The sequence below is a fragment of the Athene cunicularia genome (genome assembly GCF_003259725.1).
Source record: "Athene cunicularia isolate RWA chromosome 2 unlocalized genomic scaffold, athCun1 chr2_part1, whole genome shotgun sequence".
NCBI lineage: Eukaryota > Metazoa > Chordata > Aves > Strigiformes > Strigidae > Athene > Athene cunicularia.
The window spans coordinates 52,337,391-52,356,974 of record NW_020799095.1 but is presented as its reverse complement, the minus strand read 5'-3'; the positions used below and the strand labels follow the sequence as shown (position 1 = coordinate 52,356,974).

General features: G+C 44.9%; 1 protein-coding gene across 3 annotated transcripts in view; it reads left to right on the top strand.

Moving 5' to 3' along the window:
- Nucleotides 1-19,108, top strand: part of PQLC1 (PQ loop repeat containing 1) — a 68,131-nt gene extending 49,023 nt beyond the window's left edge. For all 3 annotated transcript variants that reach the window (XM_026842497.1, XM_026842496.1, XM_026842494.1), the window contains one exon: nucleotides 15,935-19,108. In XM_026842497.1, coding sequence (XP_026698298.1) covers nucleotides 15,935-16,142 — 208 coding nt within the window. In that variant the 3' untranslated portion in view covers nucleotides 16,143-19,108. The remainder of the gene's footprint in view (nucleotides 1-15,934) is intronic.
- Nucleotides 19,109-19,584: the final 476 nt, after the last annotated feature.

Genomic DNA, 19,584 nt, shown 5'->3' with positions numbered 1-19,584 from the left:
GTTAGAAAAGGAGGAAAGCAGTGCCCAAACTTAAGAGCTTTGGAATATAGGAAGCATCCTGTTATATGGGAAAAAATGGTACTATGACGTTAAAAGATTGCTCATCACTTGTAAGGTTTTCTTTATATTATGTGGTAAAATATGTCAAGATCGTGACATTAAAAACAAACCCCCTCTCCCATCTTCCAGGAGGCAGAGATGCTGATTCTTCTACAGTTGGGTTCTGATGCTCCACATATTACTAGCTGCTTTTGCTTTGTGACAAAACCCATAGAGACAAGAACTTCCTCTGTCATTTATCTTTGTGTCCCCACTCCTTCTAAGATACTTGCCTCCCAGTCACTTTCTCCTTCTAATAAACTACAGTCGAGAGAAAAAGTAGTGAGGCTGTGGAGATGGAGGGGAGATTGACTCTGGATCTGGCAGTGCTGCTGCACACAGAGGTATGGACCTGCTGGCCAGTTTCTTGGGAGAATCACATCCTTGTGGGGACAACAGCTTTTGTGGACCTCCTGCAGGGGGGAAGTGTGTGGTTTTGTGCAGGGGTGGGGAGAATCTCATCTCTGTGGGAGGCACAGGCTCAGGCAGGCACTGGTGTTACTATGCTCTCTTCATAATCCCATCAGACCTCCCTCCATCAAAGGAGGAGGGTGGAGGGTGTTCCTCTGTATGTTTGTGACAAAATTGTAGGTGTGCTGTGCTGTCCTGCCCAAGGATGTGTCAACCCTTGGAATGCACAAGGTGGATTTGCTCCAGGGCAGTCTGTTGTATTGCATTCCTGTCTGTTGCCCTGCCCTGCTCTGCTCTGGAAAAAAAACCCAAACCTGGCACTTCATTGAAAGTTTTTCAGAAAAGCTCATCGGAATCACCTGGCAGTGACCCTTTTTGACTGTCAGTTGCTCCTCCAAGCCCATGGAGCAATGGTTTCTTTTCAGTCAGTGCCTGGAGTTCAGAGTTGCTGGATGACGGAATCTCCCCAGGTCCAAGAAAGAGGTCTGGCAGTAGGACTGAGCTGAGTTGTGTGTCTTGAAGTCTCAGAAGCCACAGTCCCAAATGTGCCCATCAGTGGTTAGCTTGGAAGCATGTGGGTCCAATAAGCAAGGTCCTCTTGCAGCGGTTGCTGAGCCCCTGGTGTGCAGGGTTGTCCCTTCCAGTCTACGGGCTGGGTGTGGGGCAGCTCGTGCTGTGCCTGGCTCAGGGCTGTGTTCAAGGCTGCAGGGTCAGAGGAACAGCCGGGGAAAGGCTGCGTCATCCCTTTGCGAGCTGTTTCCTAGGTCTCCCTCCTAGCCTGTGGCCAGTTTTCAGTATCTGTGAAAGGAACCTTCTTTCTGCACATCTCTGACTGTCATGTTTGGTTCATGTTGGGTGAAAGGCTCAAAACTTTACCACCCAGAGACAGCCAACTCTCAGTTACTCTGCTTACGTTGATAAGAGCCTGTCTTGAGAAATCTGGCCTGAAAAGGCTGAATGAGAACGATCTCAATATTGCATTCAGACTATTGTGTGATGAAATAAAGAATATATTAATTTAGTCCCTCCTGTGGCAGTACTAGGTCGGTCACTATGATTATCCTGTTTTAAAAACCACAAGTCACTGAAGGAGAAACAATCAGCATTTATTGTCTCAGAAGCTGCTGGAGGCAAGAGCTGCAAATCTTAAGAATGCTTTTCCATTCAGAAGTGTTTTATGAGGTGTGCTGCAGCTGTGAGCTTGTTACGAGCAGGCATTTATCTGAAATGTATCCAGAGAAATAAGTGCAGTGTAAAGAGGTATGAGAGAAAGAAATTATAGTAAATGCATATCCTGAGAGATTATTTCCTCTTTTCCCCTATAGGTAATACTAAAAATACTAGAAGACAGTATTTCTTTAAGGAGATAAAATTTTGTTGTGGGATGCTTTTATTTAGTACTGCTCTATAGCTTTTTCCTTTATGACATATGCAGCTCTTCATATAATTTTTTGAGAGAAGCTTTTGATTTCTGAGGACAGTGTTTGTCCCAGAGGCAAATCCTTCCTGGCTTTATTTAAACTCTGTGAAAATTAATGGTGAGCTGCTAGATTTTTCTGCCTATACTGAATTAACCAGGTGATTTGATGAATAGTAAGAGTTGTGGATGTTTCTGTTCAGGCACTAACTATGCATTAGCTTCTTAACTAAAGAATTCAGTTCCGCTGAAAAGAGATGTTAGATGCAATTGACATCTGTTACAGCAACTTTGTTACCTATCTGTGCTTCATTAAGGAAGTAGAAATAATAAGGAATAAGAGAAGTTATCTGAAAAAGGACTTAAAAAGTGCTGCAAAGAAGGAAAGTTAAAATAGGATGATGAAGGCAATGGCAATATTGATTCCCCCCCAGCTCCTGTTTCTCAGTGACAGAAATTGCATGGATAAGAGCAAAATCAAACAAATAGGAGTAGGGATAATGGATGCCTGCATGAGAGATTTCCTTTTCTGAGCATGCTGTATACACAAAGCAGATGCTGGCCAGTACAATGGTGACCCGAGTCAGTAGTGGGACAAACACCAAGGAAGCTGCTAAAGAGAGCTCACTGTTCCTCTCAGGCTTTGGAACTGTAGCCTCCAAATGTTGAAACAACAGGGTCTACTCTTATTTTTAAAATAATAGCTGCTTTAGATATTAAACAGTCAAAACAGAGAAGGTGAAAGAGGGGTATGGGAAGTGGGGGCCATTTAGATTTTTTTTAAAAAAAGCAGAATGGCTTTGTGGGTTCAAATCATCTGACTCAGCTGAGGCGCAGGTTTTCATTACAGAAAGCATTGTATAGACTATCATAAGGAATCCAGTTATTATAGAGAAAGTTTTTTAAGAGAATAATTAGTAACTAAAAGGTAAATCTGGGACTCTGGCAAATGAAATCGAGGTCTTGAGTGTGAGCCAGAAATACATTGGGTAAATGCAGAATTATTAGCACTACTTAAAAGTGGTTTGTACTTACACTTAATGTTGTATAAGCCATTCCTTATTTTCACTGCCTTTCTTATTGCACTAAGTTAATCAAAACTGTCATTGTGCTTATAAATTGCCTATTTTAAACTATTCTTATCATTTACTGTAGTTTTGTGATTGCATTCATTTGTCCTCCTAAATGCCCTTCCTTTCTTCTCAGATCTTGAATTTTCTCCATGGGTCTGTGGAAGTCATTATCATTGCTTCTGAGGCTTCAGCCACCATTCATACAGTTTTCTGGGGAAGATTTACTTGTTTCATTGCTTTGGTTTGGTGATACTTCTTTTACTACTGTGGCACTGATCAGCTGGTTACTATTGTCCTTTATGGTGGCCTTTATATAAAATAGTCTAGGGTTTCTTATTTTTGGACTTTGAATACACATCCAGGTTTGCAGGGGTTTGGGAAGTAGTCAGTAAACAATTTTCATGACTGGAATGACCAGGTTGTTATGTAACTGTAAGGCTTGCTGCTTACAGCTTCTCTTCTCTTTTCCCCTTTCATTTGTGGTTCTAATAGAAACCAGAAACATCAGATTCTCTTCCTGAATCTGGCTGTTTTAAAGTTAAGAGGTTGAAGAAAGTGGTCTCTAGTCCTCAGAAGATTTCTAGTTTCTTCTCCTAATTCCTTCTTTCATGAAGGTAAACAGTCTTGGTCTCTCTTTAATGCACTCAGGATGAGGGCAGAGTCCTGTCAGCATGTGAAGATTGGTAGATTGAAACCATTTTGTTCTGATCCCAGGAAGGAAACAGATTCTTTCTCCTTCTTCACACCCTTTTCAGTTCTTCTTTTCAGCAGAGTGGTGATAGGTGCTCCAGGTTCAAGGACCTGCACTTTCTGCTTGACTCTCTGCAGACATATGACCTGCTGTTGCTGTGCTGGGGTCAGCACTGTATTCACCTCCATGCTTGCCTGCTGTGTCTCCCCAGGGCTGTTCTCTCCAGATACAGGCTCCAAATACAGTTCTTTGTGCCCTGTGCACTCAACATATCTGAGAATTTCAGGAGCAGGTGGAAAAACCCAGGAGGGAGTGGGAGAACTTCCTTCTCTCACTCTCCAGCACTTCTGACAGTCTGAGTAGCAGTATCCACTTCCCTTAAGCATCGTGCCGATTGCAGCACAGTGTGGACTGTGAAAGCTCTTGCACATACTGAACCTCCTTCTCATTTCTCTTCCCCTGGCACCTCATCCCATCCGTTCAGAAAGTAAATTCAAAGCAAATGACTTCAAACCAAAAACATTCATCTTTTACAGATAGTTCAAGGCTTCTTTACAGTAATAGGAATAAAGCACTGTTGGCATGTCTAATCGGTGCTCTCTTTAGTTGGTACTTTCCTCTGTGCCCTGAAAATTTGAAATACAAGAGAAAATTTATTGTACTTCTGTTACAAAAACATTCCATTAAGTTTGGGCACTCTGTTTTCTGCTGGCAAGGAAGTGTCATGCAAGGTATTTTGCATAGTTAAGGTCAGGTCTTGCCAAGACACAAAAGGTCAGAATTGAGCTTATCATGAAGGCACCTGAGAGATAAAAGTTTTCTAAAAATGTCTTTTTCCTCTGTTACCTAACAAATTTGGGAACATAAGTGCCTCAGTTCTTGAAATTCCGGTACCTGTATTGTTTTGACAGAGTTCACCACAGCCAGTTGTGTAAGTGGGACAAGTTATCTACTTTGTGGCTGCAGAATTGTCTCCTCCAGTGCTGTAGGACAGAGTGGAATTAGGAATATGGAATGGAAGTAAAATCAGATTTGGAGAAATGTAGGTTGAGATGCAAGGATGCAAATATCCATAATGGTAATACTGACTGTGATGAAGATCTGTAAAGTGAACAGAGTAATTTAATAGATGAGCTAGAACAGCAGGAAAAAGAGGACTTAGGCCAGGAAGTGCCTTTGCAGGGTGGTCCAGAAAGAGGAGAGATTTTCTGTTACAAGTTGACCTGCAAGGGTGCATGTGGTCCCCTGCTCCTTAGACACAGAGGGACAAGCAAAGAAAGGAAGAAGAATGACTGACATGTTGGATGGTTTGCCCAAAAACTGAGACAGGGAAGGAAGTGCTTGTAGCATTCTAGAGCGGGATGTAGAAAGAAACAAAATCTGATGTCAGAAACAGCTGTTTCAACAAGGCTTAAAGGTAGGGTTTAATTTGTTCTGGGGAGGATGGCTGGGAATGATATATGTCCAAGTAAGGGAATGAAATTATATGCCTAGCAAGATATTGTGGCATTGTCAGGTAAGCTGTCAGGGTAGTGGTGGAAACCCTGTCCCTTCAGATACTAAGTCTTGTATTAGAGAATTTCCTGAAACAGGATTCGTAGTGTGTAAAGGGGTGGATGGCAAGAGTTTGGGAATGAAGATAGGCTAGGGGATGTCTGTCCTTTTTGAAGTCCAAAGACCCTACTCAGGCTAAAATTCTAAAATCTGTGTCATGCTATTGTGTGTGGGATGTGATTGTGGTGCTTTTATTTCCTCCCTACAGCATTTAGCTCTGTCTAGAGCAGGGCTTTAAAGTACCACTCTGCAACCACTCTGGGTCAGTGCTACTGCTGCATGTGGGAAGTAGCTCAGAAAGTGTTGGTTTGTGGTGGCACCTTCTGACAAAGCACAGCCTTCCTGCTGGGCTTTGCTTTGAGAAACAGCACACAGGCGTGTGGTACATGACTGTCACCATGAACTTCATTTCTGTACCTCTGTGTGCACATGTGCATGTGGAAGGATAGGGGGAAACCTGGAATTTCATATGAAGACTTCAGTGCATACCTTCATATAGAGCTTGCCAAGGGGTTATTTCCTTATAGCAGTCAAGCATTTTTGAGAAGAATGTGAGCTTTTTTTCTAAAAAAATCTTAACTCCAAGCAGTAAGCTGGCCAGAAGGTAGGACTTAGTCCCTGAGTGGTTGCTCTTATTCACACTAATGCATTTGGGGTTTTCACTTCTCCAGTGTTTTCTTAGAATGTGAGAAGCATTTTACTAGCTGAAGGATGTGGTTAATTCATGAAAAGTAATGACTGTAATATCATTAGATTCTGTCCTTGGGGGTGCTGGCTTTGGAGACCACTGAACGCTAGTCATCTAGAACAAGGTAAGCACTAGAGCAAGGACTGTTATCTTGTGTATATTGACCGAAGTGATAATTGCAGTTACTGAATTGGAATACTAAAATTGCAGTCAGCCTATGTACTGGTTACCATATGAAGATGAAGGGAAAAACGTGCTCAAATTACCTCAAGTTAAATTGGATGAAGAGCCTGATGATTCCTTTGTTGTCTAGGGCAGGAAGAAAGGAAGATTTAAAAGCGTTATGATTTGAGCCTTGGGATACACTGCTGTGCTGAAGCAAAGCTCTCTTCCCTCCTGTCTTTTTATTACCTTTCAAATTGAATGTGTCCCAAGTTATTTAGAACTAGAGAAGGAAATACACTGAATGGTGTTACACAGGGACATTACTTTGCCATCCCTTACCCCTGGCAGCAGTTGGGGTATGGACAGCCAGTTCGCCCTGCAGGGAGGCGAGCCATGGGAAGGAATGCTGCCTCTGGAATTTGCTGCCAGCTGGCTGCCAGATTGTGGGGATGGCCCTTTCACCACTCACATTTCAGTGGGTGGTGTGGGGCCCCGGGGGTGCCAAGCAGCTGGAGGGCGGAGGGGCAGCATGAGAGAGTCCAGAGCAGCATTGCCCACAGCTCCATTGACAGCAGCACCTTCAGCAGGAGGTGAGAGACAGGGAAGGGGGGACCGACACTCAAGTTTGCAAGTGAGATGCTGAAGGTGTAATTTAGGTGTGCTCTGCGCCATTTACATGAAGCTGATGCTAACCATGTGCATGGGCAGCTGACTGTATTACTGCGAGCAGTGCAGGACGTCGTTTGCTGCTCTGGCACCTGCAGAAAGCTGCTCCCTGTCATGGCAGCATGTCTTGAAGCTGCCAAATCCACCAGCAGCGGAAGCAGAGCCTGTCTCGTGTGTTCGTACCACATGGCTGAGCAGACCTGAGCTTTGCAGTCTGGCCAGGATCCGTTTGTGTCTCCAGGCAGGAAGGGCAGTGGTGTGAATTGTTCAAGTCTTTCCTCTGCTCCACAGAAGAGATTTATTTTCGCACCTGCTGCACAGACTTAGGGCCTTTGAAACTGTTAAGACCCACTGCCCTTCATTCTGCAGCACAAGTTATAGAGTACTAGAAATATTCTGTAGCTGTTAAGGCTTACCAGTTTCTGGACCTGTACAGACTAAACTTTAGGCACAGCTGCTTGAAGTAGCCAGAGGCAATACCAGTGATCTTGGACTATCTACTAGCCCCAGCCCCATGTTATGTCTTGTAGTTTCTCCTTGACTCTCCTTTGACAGACATGTTCTAACAAATACTGGCTTTTGGGTGAGTGTGCTAAGCAGGGTCGAAATGCCTGACACCCTGCTGCTCTTGGGAGTTTAGAAAACAGATGTTCATGAGGAAAAATAATGGACAAATACCTGTTTACCCTATTTTTTCCATAAAACTTTGGTTTTTATTTGTGAGTCTGCATAAAATGCATTTATTAAAAAAGAAGCCACCGACAAACAATCACTTTAACTGCATCTTTCTGGTTTGTTTTCTTGACAGTGTTCCAGGGAGAAATCCTCCATTTCATCTTTCCTCAGTGACGTGTATAGTTCTTGGAAATTACAGGAGCTTTCAAATAGTTTACTTTTGTATTGCAGCCCTCTGTGGTATCCATTGCTCATGGATGTGGCTTTAATTCAACTGCTTTACCTTGATTGCAGAAATCCAAAATGAATGTTGGATCTCTTGCTGCATGTTTCTCTTAACTCTTGCTAGTATTGCCAGGCTGGACAAATGACTCCCTCTGGAGATGGTCAGTGCTGCTCCAGCCTCAGAGGAATTGTTGAGAAGTGAGGTAAGGCGCTCTCACTGAGGCAGAGCACGTAGGACTGGTGAACAGTTTCATGCTTGGAACCCCAGCTGGTGGTGCAGTTTTTAAAAACAAGATCTATACTTGCTCACACAGAAGGACCTGTTTTAGGGTATGCATGTTCAGTTTCCAGATTTTCAAACTTAAGACACTTTGGGTATCTGATTCCAATGTTTTCTTCTTCTCTTTCTTTTTTTTTTCTTTTAATAAATTTTGGCAGGCTAAACAATTTGGTTAGCATCAGGAGAACTCCTTTTATGTTAAGCCGTATGGCTTTTTGTTATGAACAAATGCTCTATTTATTATTTTTTGTTTGTTTTGTGCAGTGTTAAAAATACTGTGGCATTTGGGTTTCATGTTTTCTGGTCTGTGTTTCACTGTTGAAGGCAGGCCAGCCTCTGATTGAAGTGCAGTGTTACGGATGCTTGCTGTCTTCCCTAAGTAGACTATTTTGGAGCTGCAAATGGGAGCTGAAAGTTTTCCAAAGTCAGGATGTTATAACTAAATCTGCTTTCTCTTCCAGAAATTTCCATGCAAATGGCTTGTGGGAGGTAACAGCTTAAAAGGTTGCAGGAGAGATAGCTTCTGTACCCTCTTCCTTGCTTTCCAAAACCAAATGCAGTGTTCAAAATACTCATGTTGTTTTGATGTGGACCTTATTCCTGAAGGGAATACTAGCTTGTCAGCTCTTAAATGGTTTTATTCTACTTTTATATCCCCAGTCATTTAAGCAACCATCACCATTTTTTAACATATATGAAAGCCAAGTGCTAATATATTAAGAAATGTCTGAAACTGTGGCAATCTGAAAAGTCAGATCTTTGAATCTGGCATCACCTGTGTCTTGGCCATGATGTGGGGAAGTTGTGATCAACTTCCACTGATTCTTGAACAAAAAAAGTCCAGGCTGTTTCTCCTCTTTTTAGTTCTAGTTGCCTGAGATAGAAAGAAAAAAAACCCGCCAACTTTTGAAGTAGATAAAGATCAGTAAATGATACTAATTTTTATGTTATTGAGAATAATTTAGGATTTTTGAGTTCATTGCCTGTCTGAGCACAATTAGCACTAAGTTTGTGACTGTAGCAGGGTGTAATTACATCAGGGCAACACGTATCTCCTGTTGCTATTTGTGCTGAGATGTCTGGTCAAACCACTAGAGAATTTCTCAACGGAAGTCACTGTGTAATGTCTGATTCTCTTTGTGTCTTCCAGCTTGCAGGGTATTTTTGGGTTTGTGTGTTAAGCTACAAACATGCAGAGTCATAACATTGATGTGAGAAAATCTACAGTGCAAATGGGAAGCAAGTACTGCCGAGTCTTTTTTCTTGTGTAGGTTTTGTTGTAAGTACTAGCCCGTGTTCTGCAGACTGCTGCTCTGCAGCTCTGCTAATGTGCTACTGTTTGTAAATTATTCTGATGGATGGTTGCAACTAGTCTTAAAGACAGACTGGTTTACCAGGGAGGAGGAAGAAGGGGCTTCACATTCTCATATTTTTTTATAAAATCCTTTTTTTGGTAGTGTTTCTTCTTTCAGATGAAGGAAGAAGGAAGGTGTAATGACCAAGAAGTGACTAATGTTGAACAGAGTGTGCAAAGACTCCAGTGGAAAATCAGAGATTTGAGAGTGTTGCAGCCAGGTTTTGAGCAGAAGGAATGAAGATGCTGAAAAGCTTTGATTCAAGTAGCATTAGTCCTGCATAAGGGGGGGGGTGAGTCTAAATATCTGGCTAACCTCATTGTTCTGTAAATTACTCAGCCTCTAGTACAGTTCCTCAAAGAGAAGCAACAAAGTTTTGGGGTTTTTTTTGTTTTTTTTTCTGAATGCAATTTACAAGGTCTTCCTCTATGTGAATAATTTGAGGAGTATTCTGTAAAAATTAAGGTTCATTGGCAGACTGCAGATACGGTGTACTAATAGGCTTTTTACCTCTAGTTGCTGTCACTTCAGAATTAATACACAATATACAAGGAACCTGAATGAAGCAAGTGGTTCCTTGAGAAAAGTGAATGCTGTTTTCCAGTATGCCATTTATTTATTCAGCAAGTGAAGATTGCTACAGTGTGTTTATGAAATCTACTATCAGTGGTAGAGAACAGCAGCACCGTAGGGCATTTTTAAATTACCATATTAAAAAATAGCATTTAGCAACCTACCCCTAGTCTAGCATCTGATCAGAAGCGGTGTTGTCTTTTTGAGAAATAATTCTAATGGAAGAATAAATAAGAGCTCTTTCAGATTTTAAGAACAAATACCAGCTTTTCCTCTTTGTGGTCAGTTGCAATTTACACAGACTTGACACTGTTACTACATTAGCAACTCCTTGTAACAAGCTCAACTGTAAGGAAGGAGCTTGCTTTTAGGAGGTTTGTTGTCATTGGATACTGCAGTACTGATTTACATTACTGGGAAGTGCTATTTTTACCTCAAGTCTGCTTCAAGCCTCCAGCAATACCAGCTATTTCAGCGCAGTTCCTGCCTCCTGCCCCTCCAGTTGGCATCTCTGTTGTCACACAACCAAATGCTGCCATTTGTTTATTTCTGCCTCCCCAAATTGCTTTGGGGCACTGCTTGCCCCTAACCTGCTCATTCATTTGTGCTAGGAGTAACTCTGCTGTTCTGCTGGACTGTATCCTCCATACCAACTAGGTGAGCATTTCCAGCCTTCCAACTCTCCCCAGCTTAGCTTTGGGCTTTTTCAGGAAAGACATCACTTTAGTTACTCCTAAATCCTGCTTTGCTGTGTAGCCAGTGCTGGGCAGAACAGCTTTGCTCATGTGGCTTTGTAGATGTGAGGAGAAAATAGTGTGAAGTTGGTCTTTGTGAGGTAGGTTGGGAAATTTCTGCGGCATGCAGCTTCCTTGTGCTGTGCTGTCCAGTCTCAGGCAGGGCTGACGGTGGGCCCCGGCTGCCTCTTGCAGCAAAGCCTCATCTACATTAACAGCGCGGTGTTGCCTCTCGTACTGTGAAACCAAGGGCCAGATGTATGCCAGCGGGCTGCGGACTGCCAGCTGGCGGCACCTAGCACGTGGCATTGCAGAGGAGCAGAGCCACACAGAGGGCTCATTCACCACCGCTGGCAGCCTGCATTGCAGCCACTGCTGCGTCCTGTGGCTCTCTGGGAGACTCACGCCTTTGATGTGATCCCACAGATTTTCCATTATGTGGCATGCAGAGTCCTGCAGGGGAAGAAAGCTGAGACTAGAGGGTTGACCCTTTGATATATTGGTAGCTTGTTAAAAATGAGCCTTATGTGTCTTACGGAAGGGTCTGGAGCGTTATTCAGCAAATGCAGGTTACAGCAGAGCAGTGGAAGAAGGGCTTGGGTGTGCTCTCCCCTTTTTTCCTCTTCCTTCCCCACAACCAAAGGAGAGCTCCATTTCTTTTGGGCAATAAAATCCCCCTTTCTGCACAGAAACTGCTCTTTTCTCCTCCAAAGCAGGTAAGAGGCATCTATCCGCCCAAGATAGGTTGCTTGCTTTCTTTTCTAACCCAAAAGTAAGAATAAATACATGAATTACCTCTCTTCCCCAAGAAGAAGTGAAGCTGAGAAGCTGCAGGCAAAGCTGGCTTTTCTATCCGTATGGCATCCTGAAGTGACACAATAGCTGGAAGTAGGAGAGCAGTTGTGGTGTATCCATGCGATCAGTCACGCATAGTCATGCACGCACCGATGCGTTACTGTCAGCGGCATCTGCGTGTGCAGTGAGGACAGGGCAAGTGCACAGCCCAAGTAAGGGGGGGACACCATTGCTGTGGTACCTGAGGGTCTGGAAATTAGGACATGGCAGAAGCCATGCTGATGGTGTAAACTTCATTCAGCCCCTCTCCCAGCCTCCTGAAGCACAGGCCTCTGATGTGGTAGTGGGGGCAAGGGCCTCTCTGTTCCCCGCTGAGAAGCCACACAGCACTCAATGGGTTTCTCAGCAAGCTGAAACTTTCTGGCTGTGTGTGCAAATGGGTGCTGGTTGAGATAGGGGAGATGCGACAGCAGTTGTAGCTTTTCCCCTCCGTAGGGAGGGCACTGGAGGAGTGAGACACATATTTAATTGGAGAGGGTGCTGGGGGCATTCAGGGATGCTTGCAGACATCACAGCATTGAGGTGGGTGTCTTGGGCCAGTTCACACCTCTTCTGCTCATTCCCTAGCTTCACCCTTGTGGTGGATTGACCCTGGCTGGATTCCAGGTGCCCACCAAAGCCACTCTATCACTCCCCTCAACTGGACAGGGAGAGAAAAAGTGTAACAAAAGGCCCATGGCTTGAGATAAGGACAGGGAGAGATCACTCACCAATTACCGTCATGGGCAAACCAGACTCAACTTCAGGAAATTAATTTAATTTATTGCCGGTCAAAATGAGAGTAGAATAATGAGAAATAAAACCAAATCTTAGAACACCTTCCCCCCACCCTTCCCTTCTTCCTAGGCTCAACTTTACTCTGGATTTCTCTACCTTCTCCCTCTGAGCAGCACAGGGATATGGGGAGTAGGAGTTGCAGTCAGTTCATCACGTGTTGACTGCCACTCCTTCCTCCTTAGCAGGATGATGCCTTACACTCTTCCCCTGCTCCAGTGTGGGGTCCCTCCCACGGGAGACAGTCCTCCAGGAACTGCTCCAGCGTGGGTCCTTTCCATGTGTCCTTTCCACAGGGTATAGTTCTTCAGGAACAGACTGCTCCAGTGTGAGTCCCCCGCAGAGTCACAAGTCCTGCCAGCAAACCTGCTCCAGGGTGGGCTCCTCTCTCCATGAGGTCACAGGTCCTGCCAGGAGCCTGCTCCAGTGTGAGCAGGCCCCGCAGTGTGGGCCTTCATTGGGGCTCATCCATCTGCTCTGGTCATCCATGTGTTGCAGGTGGATATTTGCTCCATCATTAACCTCTGTGGGCTGCAGGGGCACAGCCTGCCTCACCATGGAGCAATCTGCTCTGGTGCCTGGAGCACCTTCTCCCCCTCCTCCTTCACTGACCTTGGTGTCTGCAGAGGTGTTTCTCTCACATATTCTCGCTCCTCTCTCCTTGCTGCTACTGTTGTGCAGCAGTTTTTCTCCCCCTTCTTAAATGTTATACCAGAGGCGCTACCACCGTCGCTGATGGTCTCAGCTTTGATCAGTGGTGGGTCCGTCTTGGAGCTGGCTGGCGTTTTGGCTCTGTCAGACACGGGGAAGCTTTCAGCAGCTCCTCACAGAAGCCACCCCTGTAGCTCCCCCCACTGCCAAAACCTTGCCACACAAACCCAATACAACCCTGAACGCTGTTGTCCCAGGCTGTACTCCTCTGTCTGTCCACCCCAAATTCAGGTTGTTTTCAAGGACTTGTGTTGCAAGGTCCCAGTTCTCTTCCATTCCTGTCATTTCCTGTCCTGCTCCAGCCCTTTTTCTTGACCATTTCTCATCTGGCCGACTCTGCTCCTCTGATGTCTCCTTGGCTTTCCTCTGGAGCTCTTCATTACCTCTGCTCACTTCTTGAGGGACACTGTCCTCGTCTCCTTGCAAGCTGTTTTTGGTTACCCCATGTACCTTTAGGTCTGTGCTGGACATGCTCCTTTTGTCCAGTCCCAGCCTCTTCTCTGGAGAGCAGCCGGCAATCCCACAGTCACTGCTTTGCATTAACCCTGGGCTCTCAGTGCAGCTGCAGTACTAAGGTTTTGTGGAACATGAAATGTTTTGCGTAGTTTTATTTTGCATTTTTATAGTACCTTGGTGATTTGCAGATTTTGTCTGCTGTTTTGTCCAAGTTACTGGGCAGAGGAGGATGTGTATTTTTTGATTTGGTGACAGACTGGTGGTGTTAGCTCTTTAAACAATCCTTTACATGGTTTTAAATAATTTTGTTAAGGACAAGTTGAGATTTTCCTGTGTCATGTCCTAGTAAGAACCCAGGCATGATTCTGATTTTCTTGAGTGATGAACAAGCTGAAGAGTGGGACTCTGGAATGGGCAAAGGTTACTGGAGCATGCACCAAGTTACCCAGCTGGTACTGCAGGTTGTTGAGTTCACAGGTGACTTAGCAAAGCCTGGAATTGCTTTGGCAAACTCAGCACAGCACGTGACAGCTAGAGGTGTGCTTCTAGCACTCGGCTCCTACCGCACTGCTGAACTTCACATGTCCGTAAGGTTTCCCCCAATGATTATTCTTTCTGTGGGAGAGTAAATTCTTTTGTAGGCTGTACATCTCCTGAAAGTGTGTATTTTCTCATCCACATCCACACGGCACCATGCAGTTGCTTTTAAAACCCAGCTAGCTTTCTCCACGGGGAAAATGTGATAAATATTCTTTGCATGTTAAATTCCTATTTAGATATTTTGTGGCATCTCTGCACTGCCTTTCTGACAACAGCGAGCAGTTAGTTTGACCTGCCAGGTTTAGCATGTGCTTTTAGTGAGTTTCCCCAGTCACCGCCAGGACAGATTCACAATTAAATTGTGATCAGCAAGCACTGATAAGCTTAAAATCAGAGGAGGAGGAATGTTGGCTGCCTGCAAACAAGGTGCCAGTTTTATTACCCTCAGAGATTATCACCCTTCCTAATTAAAATCCCAAACAATCCCCACCACCGCCTAAATCTGTAAACCTCCCCTAAGTGTGATGTAAGGTGACTGGCTGTGACTGGAAACATGCACAAAGTAGGTGGTGCAGGCTGTTTGCACTGAGCACAAATGACGCTGTGGGTTTAGCAGTTGTTTTCCTTCTCTGATTATTTATTTACACTTTTAGAATGATCTTGGGTGGGGAATGACTGCTCACTCAATTCCATATCCTTGCTTGCACTTCCACACAGAGACTCTCTTTGGAAGATCCACAGGATTCTAGACCTGTTTTACACTCTCAGTCACGTAACATGAGTTACAAAAAGGCTCTTGTTCCCGTAGTGTGATGGGGTAGTATAATTTGATGCTCTTGGCCACCCTTCCTATATGGGGAAGGAGTGGGCTGCAGCATTTGGCATGCAATAGCATTGTGTACTGGTGTCCAAAATACAAATTGTGCTAGTTCCCTGCCTGAATGTTTGAGAAATGAACATTAAGTCCTACCCTGCTGCATGGACCTGACTGCATTTGATGAATTGGAGTCAGTGCTGGCAAAACATAATTGCTCATAATTATGACAAATCATGCACAATGTTCATACTGTGAACTACAAAGCTTTTGTCCACTACTGCTTATCCAGCTGCGTAAAAAGCTCTCCTGTTACAGTGCATGAAGCTCAGAAACAGCCTTCAGGATCTGGTTGTTCACATTTTGTTGAGGGCACTGAAAAAAATTTGGCCTGTTTAAAGAATTTGCTTCTAATCCCCAGAGTTTCTTCTCATGTCAGAGAGCAGGAGCTGGACTGCAGGACAGGGGATGGCTCAGCAGTACAGCAAGATGAAAGCAAGGATGGCTATTGAAAGGGAGTCTGAGCATTGCTCTTGATCTGTGTCCTTGATAAAAATCCCTAGTGATGTTCATCCTTCCAGTAACAGCTGCAGGCATGTCATTTCCCCTCTTTCTGTATTACTGGACAATCTGTTTTTCTGGGGTTTTGGTTTTGCAATAAGAAGTGGTTTCTTGTGTCTATCAGAAGTGGTTGTTAAAAAAGTGTGCACGGATGAGAAAGCAGTCTATGTGTTAACTTCACCTTGTGTGAGCACAAAATCGCATGCACAAGAAGGAACTGCTGGGATGAATTGCCTTTGTTTTCTCTGCCCTAGATTCCTTTGGTTTATGGTCAGTGCTGTCAGCATGTGGCAGTCATGTTTACAGAGCACCACTGAGTCAAACATCCTAGATGGATATTTTAAAATGTTGGATACCTTCATAGCCACAGGCATTTGGAGCTGTAATTGCCGAGATAAGAGTGCTGCAGTTTGTGGGGTAAAGGATTTGATCCTTCCTTCGAAGTGCAGTGTTGTGTGTCTTGACTTGGCACGCTGTCTGCCCTCATCAAGGGGAGTCCCAGCCCACTGTTGGGTATAAACTCTCACTGAAGTAGGTGGGATCCTCAGGCTCGGCAGGTCTAATCACAAGCCAAGTCCTTCTCAGTAAATACTCTTCCCTTCTTTTCTGTCTTTTAGTGTCAAGATGGTGCTGATGTGGACTAGTGGGGACACGTTCAAGACTGTTTACTTCATCTTGAATCAAGCCCCTTTTCAGTTCTCCATCTGTGGACTCCTGCAGGTTTTTGTGGACATCGCTATCCTGTTACAGGTTTACTTGTACAGCAGCTATCCTCAGAAGCCTGTGTCCCACACTGCACACCCAGCCAGCACCAAGGCCTTGTGAGGCGCTTAGCTGGACAGGTTGCAGGTCGATGGCGCTGCAGAGTCAGCCAGGGCAGCTCCTCTTCTGCTTGTAAATACTCCCGTGTTGCTGAGTTGAAAGCAGAAATGAGGACAGGATTGAAAATCTGGCTGCGCTTCCAAACTGGGAGGTTTTATTTTAAATAACTTGCTCTCTCTGTTTTCAGACTTAGCTGTACAGAACTGTTTCTTGGTGGGGGGAGGGGCACTTTATTCTTGCATATGTACCTATGAGCCTTATCAATTCACAAACGTTTGTATATTTAATCACAAGGGCTGGATGGTTTGTGTTTTTAATGCTATTTAAAAATATTATACCACAGAAATTATAGGATATTTTGTCTGAAACTTTTACCTATTTATATAATATAAAGTCTGTATATTGGCAGGAAGTTTGTGGCATATGCTAGCACTCAGTATCTCCACGATGTAGGAAGAAGTATTGAAAAGCAAATGCAGGAGCTTCCTCTTTTAAGCAGGGTGTCTGGAGGGCAGGGAAGGTGAGGGGGGAGGCTCTGCAATGAAGTGAGCAGGCAGAAATGAACCAGTCACACACCATGTAAAGCATCAGTGTGCTAAAGAGTGAATGGCAGGTGTTCACCCCCGCTGCGGGATCAGTGTGGCAGGCGGACATATCACAGAGATGATGACGGGGCTCTGAGTATGGATGGTCCTGGAGCCATGTTTAGAGCAGGCACAGGCAGTCGGGCGGTCAGACAGAAGGAGGCGCTAACAGGAGACTGCAGATTACTTAGGTAGTCGGGCTTTGAAACAGTGGGGTTTGGGAACAGCCCGCCCTGCACTCGCCCTGCACTCCCAAGCTGTGCACAGGACAGAGCTGGGCTGTAGGATGTTTTTCACAAACCAAGGGGCCGGCAGATGTGTGTTGCCAGTATTGCCAGGCAAGTACTTCTAGAGCCACAAAGGTAGAAGCAACTCCACTTGCATTGCCTCAGAAGGAGAAGTGAAAAAGTTTGAGACAGAGAAAAAGCTGTATCCTATAGAGTAGGATTAGCATCTGACAGCTTGATCTGTTGAGGCTGAGATTCATGTTCATGTTGTTTAATGCCAAGCAAGAACCAGTTTATGTTTTGGGGTGTTTCTTGCCCTGACCCAACAAGCAAGGAGTCCATGTTTTCCTTTTTCTGTTGCTTAAGATCTTATAGGCTCTTAGAAGAATCAGCAGTCTGTACTTAGACAGAGGGGCTGAGAAATCTGGAAGAGTAGAGAGTTTATTTATAAATGTAGATGTTGTCTATAATGGCTGTTTGCCAGCGTAGGTCACGGTGCCCTTTCTGAGAACTGCACGTATCTGGCAGCTGCAGGTGCTGTGGACCCACAGCGGGCTGTGACCAAGCCCCTGGGCTTCTGCCAGTTGCCGTCATGGAACCACCCTGCTTAGCATGAGGCAGCCATAGAAGATGCTTGGTCCCAGGAACAGCCACGCCTGCGGTGCTTTCTTCTTCATGAGGCTCTCTCCCTGCCGCCGGGTGACCCTCATCTGACCACAGGCAAGGCGTTAGAGCTGGGACAGATGTTGAGAATCGTTTTTTCTCCAAGATTAGCCCAAGAGCTTATGTTTTCTTACTGATGGCAGCAAGTCTGAGGTTTAATAACTACAGTGTGTAAATCAGATACTTCCTCTACCCTGTTTTATTTGGGAACCTCATGATTTGAGTCTGGACTGTCTTCACTGGTGGCAAACTGTCCTCTGGAGGGGAAGTGTCAGCAGGCTGCAGCAGTGGTTGTGTGGTGCTCGGTTGGGAATGTCCGTCGTAAGGCAGGGAAGGGCGGGCTGTCCCTGTGCTGCTTTACGGACTTGTGCCCCTCTCGCTCCCCAGGTAGCCCCAGGCTGACATCGGGGCTCCTGCTCCGTGTGCCATTTGTGTTGGTGCCAGAGGGCCAAGGCTGAAACCTGCGGGCAGAAGTCCTGCCCTGGGGCCAAGCTGTCCTGCTCTTTTGTCAGGGCACCACCGGAGGTGGAAGGAAGGATGTCCTCGGGAAGTCCCTTCTGCCCCAGCAGATCCAGTCAGATCTGTGTGAGTAAAGCAGGGTTGAGGAGAGCTGCTCTTTCAGATGCTCTGCCTGGGCACTGACTTCACGCTCTTTGTTCAAGACCATACTCTTTTAGGCCTGAAGTGACCTTAAAAAGACGATGTACCCGGCATGGCAGACTATGAATGTTCTGTTCCTCCTTTATTCTCCAATGTTCTGGTTATGTTACAGGAACACCTGGGCTTTTGTCTTTTTTAATTGAAAACTTAACAACTGGCTTCTCTGGTATGCTGCTTTAATGAGGATTGTATTTCTACTGTATGCAAACACTTTCTTGTGTGTTTTAATGGTCTGAGGGTTTTTTTTAATAACTTGTAATGATAAGATTTTTGTATATGGTGGTCTTTTTCTAATATTCTATGAAACCGGGGATATAAGAAATAAATGGCTCTTAAGAAATACACTTCTGTATGTTACAGCTTCACCTGGGAGTACACACTTTTGGCCACCTCATCAGCTTTGAACTATAGGTATTACTGAGGATAAAACAATTGTTGCTTTTTCCTTTTGGAACTCTTTCCTGGGCATATTCTTGAAACTGTCATCAGAACCCAAACCAGCAAGCTCTGCAGACCAGTCTCATTCACACCAGAGCTGCATATGCTGGAAGAGAAGCCAGTGAAACTGTCTAAAGTCATCTTCTGTATGTGGCATTTAGCAAGGTAGGACTCTTGGCCAGGAACTTTTGAACTTCATCTTGCAAGATACTTTAGGGACAAAATGTTACAGAACTTTGTGTTTGTTCTTTAATTTTCAGGAAGTATCTGTATCAATGATCACCTCAGAATAAGAGATAAGTTACTTTCAATACATCTCTTTGAATGTATGGCACATTTCACTGAGTTTATTTTCTCTTGTCAGTTGCAATGTTTTTTAAAATAAAAATTACCTATTATGTATAAATTGCAGTGTTGCTTTGTTTTGGTGGGGCTGGCCCTAAATGAAACAAGGGGGAGGGAGCCCCTTCAGTAAACGGGAGCCCTCACAGCTGCCTCTGGCTGGGGCAGGGCCCTTGTCCCGCTGCACCAGTGCTGGCCCTGGCCTCAGGGCAAAGGTCTCCCTGGGTTGTGCCAGGGCAGGCAGTGCTCTGCCACGGCTCCACACAGACAGAGATTTCATGGGTAGATGTTTGGGTGCATGTATCTACATATGTAGCTAGATGCAACTGACAACATGTTAAGACAAAGGGCAAAGCTCAAATGCGGCACTGGGTAGTAAAGCCAAAGTTGGCCCACAGGTGCCGTTTGTTAAATTTGGTTGTGATGCTTAGCTTAGGCTTGAGTGACAAGAAGGCTTCAAGGACCTGACAGCTGTAGCTGTTGTAACTGTTGGTGGCTTTCTGTAATGGAAAGAAGATGTTAATGTGTAAG